At 41.4% G+C, this 15145-nt stretch overlaps 1 protein-coding gene across 1 annotated transcript in view; it reads right to left on the bottom strand.

Moving 5' to 3' along the window:
- The window catches only part of vstm2a (V-set and transmembrane domain containing 2A), a 113257-nt gene extending 98352 nt beyond the window's left edge, over positions 1-14905 (bottom strand). The window contains exons 1-2 of the mRNA XM_085417736.1: positions 14568-14905; positions 13231-13397 (exon numbers count right to left, since the gene is read on the bottom strand). Of these exons, the coding sequence (XP_085273862.1) occupies positions 13231-13397; positions 14568-14646 (246 nt within the window). The 5' untranslated portion in view covers positions 14647-14905. The remainder of the gene's footprint in view (positions 1-13230; positions 13398-14567) is intronic.
- Between the last annotated feature and the right edge of the window lie 240 nt (positions 14906-15145).

Genomic DNA, 15145 nt, shown 5'->3' with positions numbered 1-15145 from the left:
GCGACTGTGTGTTTCCTGGGTGAGAGAGCGCCTTTTCGTTGTTGTTGTTGTTGTTGTGCTAAGCTAACAGGCAGAATGCTACAAGCATAGCTCTAAAGAATGTAGCATCATGGGCAGTGTAGTCCGTGCTGCAGGGAGAATGGACTGCCATACACGTTATGTGTCTGTGAGCGCGAGGAGGGAGAAAAAGGGGAGTGGAAAGGTACGAGTTGTCATCGAGGAAAAACGGGAGCTGGAAGCATGTAAATATAATAATAACCACTTCAGCCAAGAAGAGAGCCTGACGAGCCCAGTTGTAAGTAAGCTATTAAGACTCGACTGTACGCTGTGTTTGTGTTTTCCTCCGAAACAATAAGTTCCGTTGGAGCAGCCTTTCAACGCCTCTCTCTGTCTCTCGTAAGAAAAGTTGACCCACACAACAAAGTAAAGCTAGTTTTCGGCTACAAGACAACAGGGACCCCGCCGTATTAGTCAGAGGTCCCTTTCCTACAGTTCGGAGTTGCGGACCTTCAGTAATAGTAATAAATCACACAGCAATAGGACATTCACGTAGTTGTAAAAAGCATGATAATATATTAAGTAATCCAAAGTATTCAGAATACGTTACTGTCATTGAGTAACGTAACGGAATACGTTACAGAATACATTTTGGGGCATGTATTCTGTATTCTGTAATGGAATACATTTTAAAAGTAACCTTCCCAACACTGTGTACAATCTACCTTACAATATAAAGCACCTTGAGGCGAATGTTGTTGTGATTTGGCGTTGTTGTGATTAATGTCTGACACTTTGCCTCGGGTTTGATAACTAAAGGCTCCACCCTAAAACAGGTGGACTAGATTGAAATCTATGATTATTCACTCTGAAATATTCTTAGACACTACAACAGGTCATGCAATTAATTAGGTTGCTTTTAAATGTATCCTTGTCATTTTTATCCAATTGTATTGAAGATTGCAAATGTGAGAAGCGTTGATTACATCTGCAAACAGCATATTCCATTAATATTAATTACAAGTCACTGGATGCATGACATTATGATTGGGAGCTGAGCCCCCCTGACTTACATGTACATCCGTGTACTCAGTGTGTGCTAACTCAAGTCCACTGTCTGTACCCTTTACATCAGAATTCATAAAAACAGATATTATAAAAACAGCTTAGAAATATTGAAGTTTGGAATAATGCTACAAATATATTAACCAGTTCGCAGCAGTACCAAAAAACATATCCAGGTCTATACATGCGCTGACCGGAGATGAGTAAACATGAAAGAAACCATTATCATTACGTATAGTCTCACCATAGCAACACAGTATAAAAAGTACTCCCACACTCACATGGACATGCTTTCATACACTCACATAAAGGACTTGATCAATACACACAAATTCTGACTAAACAGTTTTTAATGTATTATTGAATTCCTCCAAATTAACTTGGTTTTTGTGTGTTACACATAGATGGTAACAACCATTTAAACCAGATTTGTGCATATTTGAAAGCACACATGCAGAACAGGCTTATAGAGCTTCAAATACATTTGCATAAAAACACCAGGATTAAAGCTCACACAGTATTTTGGGGAAAAAATTATTAATTCACTTTTAAATACCGTAAGCAAATATAATAAGCCCTGGAACCAAGAGCTCTGTGTGCATAAACTGAGCAGGACACAGTACGTGAAGAACTGGACTCATTCATGTTCTGTTGTAGGAAGACTGACAGACACGCTTGCCTTCAGATATCAGCACAAATCTGAACAACAGTCACAGAGTTTTAACAACAAGTTCTCAGGGGACTTGGCAAAAATACCACATTAGCAAATATGTTACCATGGCTAATTACCTGCTCTGTTGTAACAATCTTTATTTGCAGCTTAAACCAGTTGTCAGTTATCCTTCAGCCCTGCTGCTTACCTTGCTGGTGGAATTTCTCAGTGTAGCATCCTTCACACTGTCTCTCCATGCCCTTGTCAGCTGTCAGTCAAACAGATACACCTGAGCTTCAGACCCTAAAGGACTATTTTGGATCAATCTCTCATTTCAGATCTTATTTTTTTCATCCTTTCAGTTTTATAAAAAAACTCAAGAAAATGAATTTTGACTCCAAGAAGGAAGGACACCTGTCATTTCAGTTAAATGTTCAGATGTTTCTGTTTAGTAAAGCTGATGTTCAAGATGATGAAACAAATCGTATATGATTTATGTCTTTTTTGAGAAATCACATTATTTCATTTCATAATTTTCATTTCATAATATCTAAGCAGAAATGCTTAAAATTGGCCTGACAGTAACAAAGATAAAGTTGAAGAAAACATGTCAATTGTATTAAGTCACTTGAATTTAATAATAATGGATTGGATTTATATAGCGCTTTTCAAGGCACCCAAAGCGCTTTACAATGCCACTATTCATTCACTCGCACTTATACCCTGGTGGAGGCAAGCTACGGTTGTAGCCACAGCTGCCCTGGGGCAGACTGACAGAAGCAAGGCTGCCATTTCGCGCCATCGGCCCCTCTGGCCAACACCAGTAGGCAAGTAGGGTAAAGTGTCTTGCCCAAGGACACAACGACCAGGACAGAGAGCCCGGGGATCGAACCGGCGACCTTCCGGTTACAGATACGGTTCCCAAACCCCTGAGCCACGGTCGCCCCAATGGCGACCGTGGCTCAGGGGGCTTTTGTGGTAATTATAGATGCAAACAAATACACTCTCATGCTTTATATAGGTCTCAGTGATTTGGTTTACCATTTAACATCATTCTAAAATGAAATACATTTATTTGCCATCTCATTTTGTTGGCTCTCTTACCTCACATTTGATGCTTTAAACTATAAACTTGCCCAATGGTTTTGGACTTTACATCTTGAAGCCTTAGTATTAGCATTCTTGCTCACACCATGTTAGTTTTTCTGGACACAGAAATGGGAAGACGTTTACACACCAATTAAGTCAATTAAATTTTATTTATATAGCACCAAATCACAACAGCAGTCACCTCAAGGTGCTTTGTATATATAAGGTAGACCCTACAATAAAACAAGCCATTAGCTAACACTAGCTTGCTTAGCAAGCTGCATCCATAAATTTGGGCAAGTAAGAGACTAAAAATATGTTAGAAACTCACTCACCATAAATAAAGCAGAACATAAACTTCTTGGGTGTTCTTCATTCCCACTGTCACCAAGTGCCGGCTCATACTGTACCATCCATAGGAGCTTTGATGCAGTTTCCCTCCCCCCCAAACCTGACCATGGGCTGTTGACCCACACAAGTATAGTAAATTTCAAATTTTGGTCCCCACAAAGGTAGGAAAAACCGGTACACAAATAGACACACACAGACAGACACACACACACACACAGACACTCACCCCACCTTAAACAACCTCCTGCCACCCCCTTACCAATACTGGAAACAGCCCTCGGTCGTTTCTGCAGTGAATTCCAGTGATTTCAAAAGCCTGGTTTTCTTCCGCCGCTGCAGCTGAGCCTGTCAGTGGATCGCTTGACAGTCCACAGGTGGAATAACAAAGCAGCGAGCTCTTTCATGTGTTCGTGCATGCTCACACATACACAACAGGCTCCTGTGGAGAACTCATGTTCGCTGTTTACAAACCACTGCAGATCATTACAGGCGTGTGCGGGAATGGCAGGGGCCAGAATGGCTGAGGAGAGCAGTCAGCAGACTATACCTGGTGCATGGTATTGACTCCGGGTGCAGTTATCTCAGCTTGAGTGGAGGAGGAGGCTGCATAAGCTGCAGTCAGACTATGATGGAGAGGCAGGGAGGCAGACAGTAAGGTCACTCAAAGAGCATGGCTGCCAATGGATTTTATGCTTCCTTGCTGTTACACCCAGTGGATTTATAAACTCACTTGTTAAGAGAGGTAAAGCTCGCAGTGGTTTGAGTGTTATTTGGTCAAAGTGCGCAGGTGGATGCTTTATATAATGGTCGTTTGTATTCTTACCCCAGGCTTCAGCTGATCTCTATTTTCTCTGGCGGCTGAGGGTGACCTCATATCATGTCCACTTCCTTTTTTTTTCTTAAAAAAAAAAAAACATCTCGCTTTTAGAAAGACATGCCAGTGCTGTGATGTGTTTCATGGAGATCTAGGTTTGAATCCAGCAGCAGTCTCACCATTCATGCACTCCAGGCAGTATTTGAGTAATGAAATGCAGTATACATTTTTAAACAGCACACATCTGCGCCAGGTCTCCAGCATCATCTCCGATTTTTTCTCTAAACCTTTACTTCAGCTTAGAAATTCATACTGTCAAGGTGTGGCCTTTATGATATTCCAGATATACAAAGATGTTTGTCCCCCCCCCCCCACACACACACAGAATTACATTGATTTTAAGCTGCTTTTATTTTTATGTATTTATTCCCAACGTCTGTGGGAATAATACATAACCGAGAGCTCACAGAGCAGTGGCTGAAATGATCGGAACAGTTACCTCCACAGATAAAACTCAGCTTTTCTCCCGTTCCCTCACTTTTATCCAAACATAATCCCACACCAAATAGAATTACCAGTGGACGGGGTGGTAAAGATTTACTCAATAAATTGATCTTATGGCAAACAACAGTGGGCGGATTAGCTGGATAAAAAGAAGAGATCAAAGCCTGAAAAGATTTATATCCACCTCTTCAGAATAAGAGGGATTTAGAGTTTAAAACTAAATAAAATCGTTAATGTATTTTTTAACATTCAAATGCATGGAAATGAGGCCCTGTCCGTCATGCGTGACATAACCTTCAGGTAGGCTTTGTACATCTATGAGGAAGGTCAAAGCAGCAGCCTTTCCAGCCAGTATTCAGACAAAGATCCAATATTCTAAATTTGCGCCTTCACAATGGACTTGAAATGAAGCAATCAAAATGTCATTTAAGTGTAGACCTTCAGCTTTAATTTAAGGGGTTTAACAAAATATTGCATTAACCATTTATACATAGTGCTTCCATTTCCAGAGGCTCAAAAGTAATTCTCAAACCAAAATAATTAGAAATACAAATATTGTTTTCAGCAGTTTAATTCAAATCCTTTGTGAGCAATGACTGGCTGAAGTCAGAAATCTGAAAACAAAGCCTGCACGCTTATTCACATTTGTTGGAATGTTTTATAATGGTATGAATTATATTTAGGTATTAAGTATTAATTGAAATATCCACTTTCATCAAAATGCTAGGTGTAATTTAAAAAACGCTAAACAAGCTTTTGAGTCTTACAGATCTTGTCCAGGTGTGTTTGGCAGGCAGGAGATGGGACCCAATGCAGGACTCGGAGAAGGAAAGTTAAATGCAGCTTTTAGAAGAACTCTTCATGAATACAAAACACTAAGCTTTAGCAAGGAAACTGGAGAATCTAGAAAGCTAAGCTGTGAACGGAGAACTAGAAAACTACCATAACACGGAGGTCAAGACACAGCATGGAGAGGGTACGACACGACAACAAGCAGGGGATGACAGAGGACTGAAATACACAGCGGGGTAATCAGGAAATGGGAGACAGAAAGGAAACATGGCTGGGACTAATTGGGCAGGACGAGACAAGGGAAGCAACGCAGAATACCGACACGGACCTTAGTAAAACAGGAAGCACACCAACTGAACTTACAGATACAGACTGAGATCGCAATACTGACACAGTATAGAGAGAGCACAAGGAAAGGGATAACTTAGACAGGAGACGTGGGAGCAGGGCAGGCACAGAGACACAGACTAGACACTAAACAGAAACCAAAACCTAAGAACAAGCAAATCTTAGCAAGAATTAATCCAAAACACACAACAGTCTTAATCAAAACAAAAACACAGAGTCAACAGACTCAGGACCATGACAGGATTGTTCTAAGATTGGCAGATGGGTTAAAAATCAACATAAAGTGGTGGATATATATATATAAAAAAACCTAGCCACAACCATAAGCATATTACTAACAACCTCTCAAATATCAAGAGGTTGAACTGATGCAGTGATGCTACATTTTGGTCATTAGAGGTGGGCAGATTGATCCAAATATCGATAGTATCGACATCAACACTGGTATTTAAACGATACTAATGCAATTAGTATTGGGGAGTTGGAGCCTATCCCAGCTGTCTTAGAGTGTGTATACCCTGACGCAGAGAATCACCAGTTAACTTAACCCCACTGCATCCCACTGAACTGTGTTATATACTTTTTTTATGAAAAATATCGTCATGTTAATTCTTTATAGCCCAAAGTACATTTAAACAACAGAAGCTGACCAACAGTCAGTTAAAGGGAGGCACATTTACATTCCATGTCTCTAAAAAAACCCACAGTATCCATGTCCTTAACTGTTAACTAAACTGTTTTAGTTAGTCTGTGTTGATACCAACATTTGCGTATCACACAGCAATATTGGTCATTTAGTTTAATGAACCAAATGAAGCGGATCTATCTCGCCAAAGTCAATAAGCTGTAAAAAAAATTGTGATGAAAAGGACTCGTCACAGGAGAGTCGTTTTTGTGCTCCAGTGCACACACTAAACCAACACGCAGGAGTTTTTTCTTACATTGCCTCAATACCTTAAAAAATTAGAAGCATCCTGTCTCTGAGTGATTTTGATGCATTTATTACTTCTATCAGGATGTCCTAAAAACTCCCTAAAAACCTTCAGTTGATCCAAAATGCTGCAGCAAGAGTCCTGACGGGGACAACAAAGACAACATATTTCAAATATATCAAATTTATAGTATTCATAGTATTTCAATAAAGCGCTTCGGTCTTAGGCAGAGCCGATAGCGTACATGGCCCCTCTTCTGTGGAACGAGCTCCCAGTTTGGATTCAGAGGACTATCTCTACTTTCATGATTATGCTTATAGTTAGGGCTGGATCAGGTGATCCTGAATCCCCCTTTTGTTAGGCTGCTGGGGGAGCTTCTATTGTTTCTAACCCTGTGTGGTTGCACACCACTCTGCATTTAATCATTAGGTATTATTAATCTCTGGCTACCTTTGACATGTACCACGATGTGAGCAACGACAGGATTTTTAGTCCTGTCTTTGCTCACATCGTGGTACATGGCTGCCTCTCTCTGAGTGTGGAGGTTTCTTCCTGCTTAAAGGCTTCCTTCTCACTGTCACCAAGTGCTTGCTCAAACAGGGTCGTGTGATTGTTGGGGGCTTCTCCCTATTACTGTAGGGTCTACATACGTAAAACACAAATAGGTTTAATGGCAATGTATGATTACACAGTAATAAATGGCCAGCCAACCAGACGTATTGATAATTAATAAAAAACAGAAGACAGCAGATGTGGAAATCCCAGTGAAGAGCAAAAAACTCTAAAGTGGTCCCAGTGATAATGGATTAAAAATGGATGAGAAACAAGGTCCAGTACTTTTGTCCATATAGTGCATGTTTTCACGCCACAGTGACTTCTTCCTAAAATGTTTTAATCTTTCAACACTGTCAAACACAGTGGAACAGGGTTCCTTTATCCTCCAGGTCAGGGACACTCTAAGGGCACCTGTAGAGCAAAGCGATGTGGTTTTAATGTCTTAATGAGGCTAACTGGTGGGAACTCAAGAACAGCCTCAGAGACTAAAAATAAAGCAGTTGTGGAAGTTAGTTCAACTGGATTCATGAAAAGCAGAGTAATGGAACTATGAAGAAAAATCTGCATGATGCACCACAACTCTCACGCCAGTCCTCTCCAGCTCATTATGGCCATCTTGGAGAGCTGATTTGGAAAATGTACCCTGCATTGGAAATTGAAATAAAAAATTCACTGGTGCGGCACTTTGGTCTTTTTAAATGGCAGAAGTGCTTCACAAGACCACCAGTAAACTACTTTCCTCTGCTCTTAGCTTAAAAGCTTGCATCCACATATCCATTCATATAAATGTGCAGCATATTATATTCTTTTAGAGGTACACTTTAGTCCTTTTGGATTATAACCCAACATTCTGAAAACAATGCTGCATAATTATAGATGAAATGACAGGCGAGACAGCCTCTGTTAGAGAACGGCAGCCAAAGTGTCGTATAGACTGATGACCCCGTGTTTCCACAGCAATCTGCTCCTGTTCCGTAACAGCAAATGTTTAGCTCCCACTCATGCTCTGCGATCGCTCTCCTCCTCTCTGTGTGTCTTTACTCTCTGACTTGAATCAACAAAATCACAAGTGTAGCGAATCCCGTCAGCGGCACGACTCCTCTTTGTCATGGAGGTGTGAATATTTTGTTTCTGTCTGTCTGTGTTTGTGCATAATTATGAACTGGCAGCTCGTCATTTATAATCTGAGAGGAGAATCATTTAGCACTTGTTGTGGAAGCTGAAGCCAAACAGCTCTCTCTATTGACATGTTTGTTTTCCTTTCTTTTACTCTAATCTGTGTCCAAGGTAGGCTCGGGGAATTTTGGAAAAGCAATGAGCACAGACGCTTCATGAATATTATTTTTTTTGTTATTCCAAAAGCTGATAAGTGAAAACGGCAACAAATTGAGCATAGTTTATTTTTTCTTATCTTAATCACGGTGCTAAAAACCTGCAAGTAGATAAATGTTCTAACTGAGAAGTCTCTGTCAGAAATAACCATTGGAGCAGCAAATGCGGATTAATGCTGAAAATAGTCCCCATCAAATGCACCATTTCCTCCTGTTTTCATCTGACACTCAACACTGATCTCTTTTAACCCAAACCACAATCGTTCCTTGCTTTTCAAACAGTTAACTGTATGTAATAGTCTTTACTAAGCCCTAGTCAAACACGAATCTAAACAAACCTTAAGCAGAGCTTTAAAAATGATCAGATGTATTGATTTTTTATTCTTTGGATTTGATGATATTGTTATAGACTATATTACAACACAGTTTGCCCTCATGCAGAAATAATTATTTAGAAGATCCAAATGAATAGTCGAAAATATTATTACGCAGCATCAATTTAATATTAATGGGAAACAGTGGGGGGAAGCAGAAGTGGTTATCATCTTCTGAAGGGATTATCTCACCAAAGAATTCACATGCCCCCTACATCTACTCTTAGTCCACATGTTGGTCCTTTAACAAACAGAGAAAGCGCAGGAAGAAGCCCTGTGACAGATCATTATTTTATCGGCAGTGATCTAAGTGCAGTTGACACAATTGTACATTTTTTGCTACATGTTTATCGTCTGAGACTCTGTTCATGGAGTCAAAAATGTTTCAAATCCATTTAAAATATTAAAATAATCTCTCCATACTGCCACTTTCCCACCAACGAAATCAAGCGAAAGACCAGTTTCAAAACATGTAAAACTCCAAACAAGTCTTCAGTGCAATCAGAGCTCGCAGTTTATAAACGATTTCCCCCATAATAAACCATCATAACCCCTGGGCTATTTTCCTTTAAATTTTCACCTGAAAAAGCAGCCTCAGATGCACTCTGTCACAGCTCAGCGACTGCAAGGCCAAAATGAACAACCGTGGGCTCTGTGCTTCCGCGACACTTGGGAAAATTTGAAATACAATAAGACCCCATCACAGGGTCAGGGAAAGATCAGAAAAAGTCAACGCACAAATATATATTTTTACCGCATATCAAAAATATACATGAGCCAATGAATAGCATCCTAATAAAGAGGAGTCACTCGGTTTGTGAACGTGTTCTAAAAATTCTCAGCCTGCAACTCTGCAAAATATGATGTTACACAAATGATGCACTTTAGTCCTAGTAGTACTAGGTGGTCTCTTCACTGAGTGCATCACTCTACTACCTTTTAAAATGGCAGCTGTTTGAGTTCTATTAACAGACACAGGCTGGCCTTGGTACAGGTATCTCCAGAAGACTAAATATTGCCAGGGCGCCTTGGTGTTCAGTGCTTTTGATGCATTATTTAATAACCACCTCAACAGTGACCATTCTGTGATTAGGGTTGGGTTTGGCATATACTACATGGATACATGAATTTTAATAAAACAAAAGGTATTTATCTATTTAAAATCAAGTGCTAAACACTGTGAGTGATAATGGGCTGAAAATTGCATCAAAAAGAGGCGGGCATTAATCAAACCCTGACCTTAGATGGGTCACCAGTGACTCTTCAGTAGACTGCAGAATTCTAATAAAGGTGTTTCCTTCATGTGTGAGGCGCACGTCTTGCTTTATCCCAGACCAGTTTGTCCTTGATGGTGTTTCAGAGCTGCTAAGGCCACATGTGCACTCTGTCCAGTGAAAAAGCTCCTCAAAATCACCACCAGACGTGGTGCAGCGGTTGGAGATCCTGCTGCTAGTCACTCATTCAATCGAACTGTCCAGTTTCTTGGACTCATACTGCAGTGCAGAGAAGCCACTATTGTGAGCACTGCTGAAAAAAACGAGGTCTGGCGATCGGTGGAGCAATGCACCACTTAGACAGAACTTGTGCATATAGAATTTCTGTATACACAAGTGCAATATATAGCACCTTGAGGTAACTGTTGTTATGGTTTTGGCACTAAAATAAAATAGAATTGAACTGAATAATGTGTTGGTTATAGATGGCACTGAGTTTAATACTGCTGACATGTTTAAGTTTAACTTATATTTCAACAACAGCAAAAATAGAGAAAACTGTGCTTATGTGGGTACACAAATGACCTGATTTAGCATTTTGTTAGAAGTTAATTCTAGTGCTTTACAAAAAATACCCATTACCAAATCCTGCTGCATATGGCAAACGTTAGATCTGATGCAGGCAGAAACTCCTTTCTTTACTGACTTGAGTGGACCTGGGAATGCTTCAGAAGAACTGAGTTTTACTATGAAATATTACATAAATTTGTGGATTTGTGTTACATTTTTCAGTGTCTACATGTCAGCCTGAATCCACTTTCTACTTATTCACTGAATGTATATTTGTAGGAATAGTCGATACTATCCCTCTGCAGTGTTGCCTCTGGGTAACACACCTACTTTCACACTCACAAAGTCATCTGATTTCGTCTTTCTTTTATTTCTACAATGGCTGAAGTATTATAAAAACTGATAATGTTAGTTGTTTTACATGATAGAGCATCTAGGAAGAGATGCATGTGCTAACTGAAACCACACATTTAAATATAACATAAAAGCTCAAACACTGAAATATGAGTCACTCTTATGAAGAGGGTTATAATGTTACGACTTGACAGACTGTTGCAGAGTAATATGAAAGTAATGTAACTAGCAGTGTAATGAGTTACCTATCCAATATGTAAGTTTAAAAAAATGCATTATTCATTTTTTCTATGAAGGAACCCAACACTGATCCTACAGGAAGCTCCACAATGTTACAATGATAGAAAATGACTTTCAAACAGCACTGCACCATGGTGGAACAACAACCAGCCCAGTCTCATATATTAACATGTAAAACAATCACAAAGAAGCAGTGCATTTGTTACATTCTGCACATGTTTTAAACTATGTATTTAGGATGCCTGTTCCCTACCTGGAACACATACGTACTTCTAAGTTACATGGCCTGACACTTTTGACACTTTGTGGCTGAACTGCGTGTGAAATTGCGGAAACACTTACACTTTGCAACAATACCCTCAATTGTGGATCATTTAGGATGGAAGAAAATTTTACAGACTGAATTGTTACAATGGTGACAATCTACTACAGTCCCAGGCTTAAATTCAGTGCCTATACACAGGTCTGTATAATCCAGCACCTCAAAATGCAGTCTACATTTACAAACAGACGGACTTAGTTCAAAAAACAAGACGTGTAGTTCATATAGTGTTTCTGTGTATATGTCCTTGCTTCTTTTATTTTTCCCATCCTTTACCACTATTGTAAAACTTGTCACACAATAAAAGCTACAGGCAATAACTGCATATTTGCATTAAAAAAATAAAAGCTCACAGTAGAATAATTGTGCGGGTAAGAATTAAACCTGGGTCGTTAAGAGTTGCAGATAAAGTGTCCGCCCACCTACCCTTCCTCTGCACTATTTCAGCACTGAGCTGCTGTCTGTCTTCTCAAGTCTTTTCATATCATCCTTTCAAACATCCGAGTCTTACTTTCCGTGCATGCAGCTTGGATTTCCATAAACATTTGCATTCTAAGACATTGTGTTCATTTCCTCTAAATTTCCAGGAGACCAAGTGACTTCGTTCTCTATTACTATCTCTCTCTCACACACACACGCACACTGCCATTCAAAGTGAAACACTGCAGGCCAAACACACACACACACACAGCAGCTTTCAGTCACACAGCCATCCCTGATAAGAAATATGGGTAACAATGTGATGTCTGCATCAATAGGCCACTTCAACCCAACATCCAAGAGTCATGTGGGATCAAACCCACATCAAAGCCTGGCCGACGCTGCTGTGAGAGCCGGGCAACAATGGAACAATAATTAAAGCCACATGGATATCCAGCTACCTCCCGTCACACACATCTCTCGCTTCCCCTTTGTCATAGAAATGTACAGATCACCGTTTGATGTCTGTCATGACAACAGGCCTCGCACATCACGAAACGCAGCTCCTCACCACACAACATGGAAGCAAGTCATTTCCATTCATTTGAATGCAGTAAACACTCTCATTCACTAAGCAGCTGATCATTATTTGCTGTCATAACCAGCAGTAATGCAGCAGCAATACATAACAAAATGCCAAAGAGCCTCCAATGCACTGTTAAATGAGGCAGCGTGCAGGAATATGCTTTGGCTGTATTGATTCAGCCACTTTTTATCCATCCATGAATAGTTGGGCTCATTTACTTCATTTATCATGTAATTAATATCCAGAACGAGCTCATTTTTTCCCTTTCCCACCCTCCACTTTTTTCTTTGATTAATGCTCTTATTTTTCTTCTTGATGGGGCTGCGTCCTGCTTGGATTGCGGAGGGCTTTTTTTTAACTGTTTCAGGGAAAAGTTGGAAGCCCAAGTAGTCGAACTGAACTTAGAGCCACGGATTGAAAAGTTATGGAAATGAGAAATGTTTAACCGCTTCGGGGAAGCAGCTGGGGGTAGGGGGATGAAGCTAACAAAAAGTTACAGAAAAGAAAACAAATACCCAAAAACTTAGTGTTCTGTCGGCTACAGAGGGACGAGGTTTGATAGCATAAGGTGCTTGTGCGGAATAGCAGGGGATACAAACTGGATGCCCTTATTTCCTTCATGAGTGGGTGTGCTCCAAGCAAGCCTCGCACAACTCTTGACAGGGAAAGGGCACGCGCCGAGAGAGATGTAGAGAGAGAGAGGGAGAGATTCCCTTGTACCTCTTGAGCATCGATGTCCTCCTCGCTGTCACTCGGCTCCGGCGCTTTCACGAACCACCACTGGATCTCCAAATACACGGAGGCGGTTCCGCTTTGGAACGCGCACGCCATTTCTATGTTTTGACCCTCTTTGACGGTCATGTTGGAGGGCAGGTCCGTGAACCGACCTGCGGATGAGAGAAGGAGCGGGGGGAGGAGGGGGTGAGGCGGGGGTAATAATGATGAGGCTAGTTTGTGCGTCGTCTACACGCACAGAATCACTCGAGTCTCCTGCTCGCTGATGGCCGCAGCAGCTGCGTTACTGAGGCACACGTTTGACGAAAGGTGCCTTCTTGTTTTTAATTAGAGAGCCCCCCCCCCCCCCCCCCCCCCACACACACACACACACACACACACACACACTCCCCAGCACCACCATCACCACCGTCACATATAATGACGCGTCTTCATCTGGAATTTACGTAACGCACTCCTGCTACATTATTCACAAACTAAATTGGAGCAGCCATGCCCCCCTCCGCAAAAAACCTTTCCTATTATACATGCGTGTATCTTTGTAGCCACGGCGGAGCTGGTTGAAACCGCGTTAAAAATTCCAACTAAGCTTCGTGGTGTTTGCCTGAGTGTGATTCAGTCCACGGGTGTTTTTTTTTTTTTTTTTAAAGCACAGATTGATAAAAGAGTTTGGTTTGAAGATAGCCTTCTGTGGAGCGGTGACGACATGACATTTGTAAACTTTTAAACCAAACCGTCGTTTACGTCCTTTTCGACAAACTCCCGGTTAAACTGTTTAGAGCTTTGTAGCTGCGAGCGTGAGAGAGCCCGCACCGACGCAGTTTGAAAGTGGCGAGCGACACCAAGCAGCCACACGGAATCCGGAGCGTCAGCTTTTCAGGAGCGCGGACAGACGCAGGCAGCTGCAGCTGTCCGCGGTGCTGAAAGCTTCTCATGAAAGGCAGCCTTTAAGACAAGTTTTATCTCCCCATCAAGCGTCGCTGTGAAAGAGGTGCAAGGGGGGGAAGAGGGGGAAGGAGCCCCCCCTTCTCTTCTGAGCGCGACGTGAAACGACTTGATCTGAAACAATCACCAGTTGCATTTTTTTTCGTCATCAGCTTCAGGAGAAACATTCATTCTGAGATCGCTTTCCCTTTCTTTTTTCTCCAGTCACTTAAAAAAATCCCTTCACAACAGCCTCTTTTCCCCGTTTTCCGCCAGCAAAGCTGCGCACTTTTAACACTTTCTCCCACCAGTGCAGGGCAGCAAAGCCAGACACGATCGCGCTCGCACGCCAACATTGTTTTTCCCCCCTTTTGGTTAAGAAAATATGCCATCCTTACCTTCAAAAGAGAATCCGAATTGAACGCAAAATCCGGTTAAGAAAACAAATCCAACAGTATCGTGTGAGGTCCACATCATTCCAAGATCAAGGGGCTCGTTTTTCTTTTTACATCAGCCGGAGGAGGATAGAAAAAAGACGAATCTTTCCAAGGGGGCGAAGAGGGGGGAAAAATCCTGCACACCAGCAAAATCAAACAGTTGCTGGGCGAGTGTGTTTAAACGGAGATTTCAGAAGGCTGAACATGCTGGAAAGCTACAGCTTGTCGTTGCCGAAGTTCTTTTTTTCTCCTTCCTTCTCTTTCTCTGTGCCTCTCTGCGGGAGAGACTGTCGACTGCCTGGTTGCACTGAAGTCTGTGAAATAACCGTGTTGCGGTCTTCTTCTGCGCTACCAGAGAGACGTCAGTCTAGTGGATCACTGTGGCATCCACACTCTCCCCACACCTCTGCAAATCTAGTCCTCATCCGGCCCTTTTTTCCTGTCACCTTGACCGCTTAATTTAAACAAAAGCAGCACCGAGCGTTTGCTTTACAGTTACTACTTTTTAACGAGCTTATTTTATTTGGACATTTTTGCAA

This window comes from Rhamphochromis longiceps, linkage group LG9 (assembly GCF_057381845.1).
Source record: "Rhamphochromis longiceps isolate RC_006_pf linkage group LG9, R_longiceps_female_GT1.1, whole genome shotgun sequence".
NCBI classification, from domain to species: Eukaryota; Metazoa; Chordata; class Actinopteri; order Cichliformes; family Cichlidae; genus Rhamphochromis; species Rhamphochromis longiceps.
The sequence above is the reverse complement of the archived record's forward strand: the minus strand, read 5'-3'. Positions and strand labels throughout refer to the sequence as shown.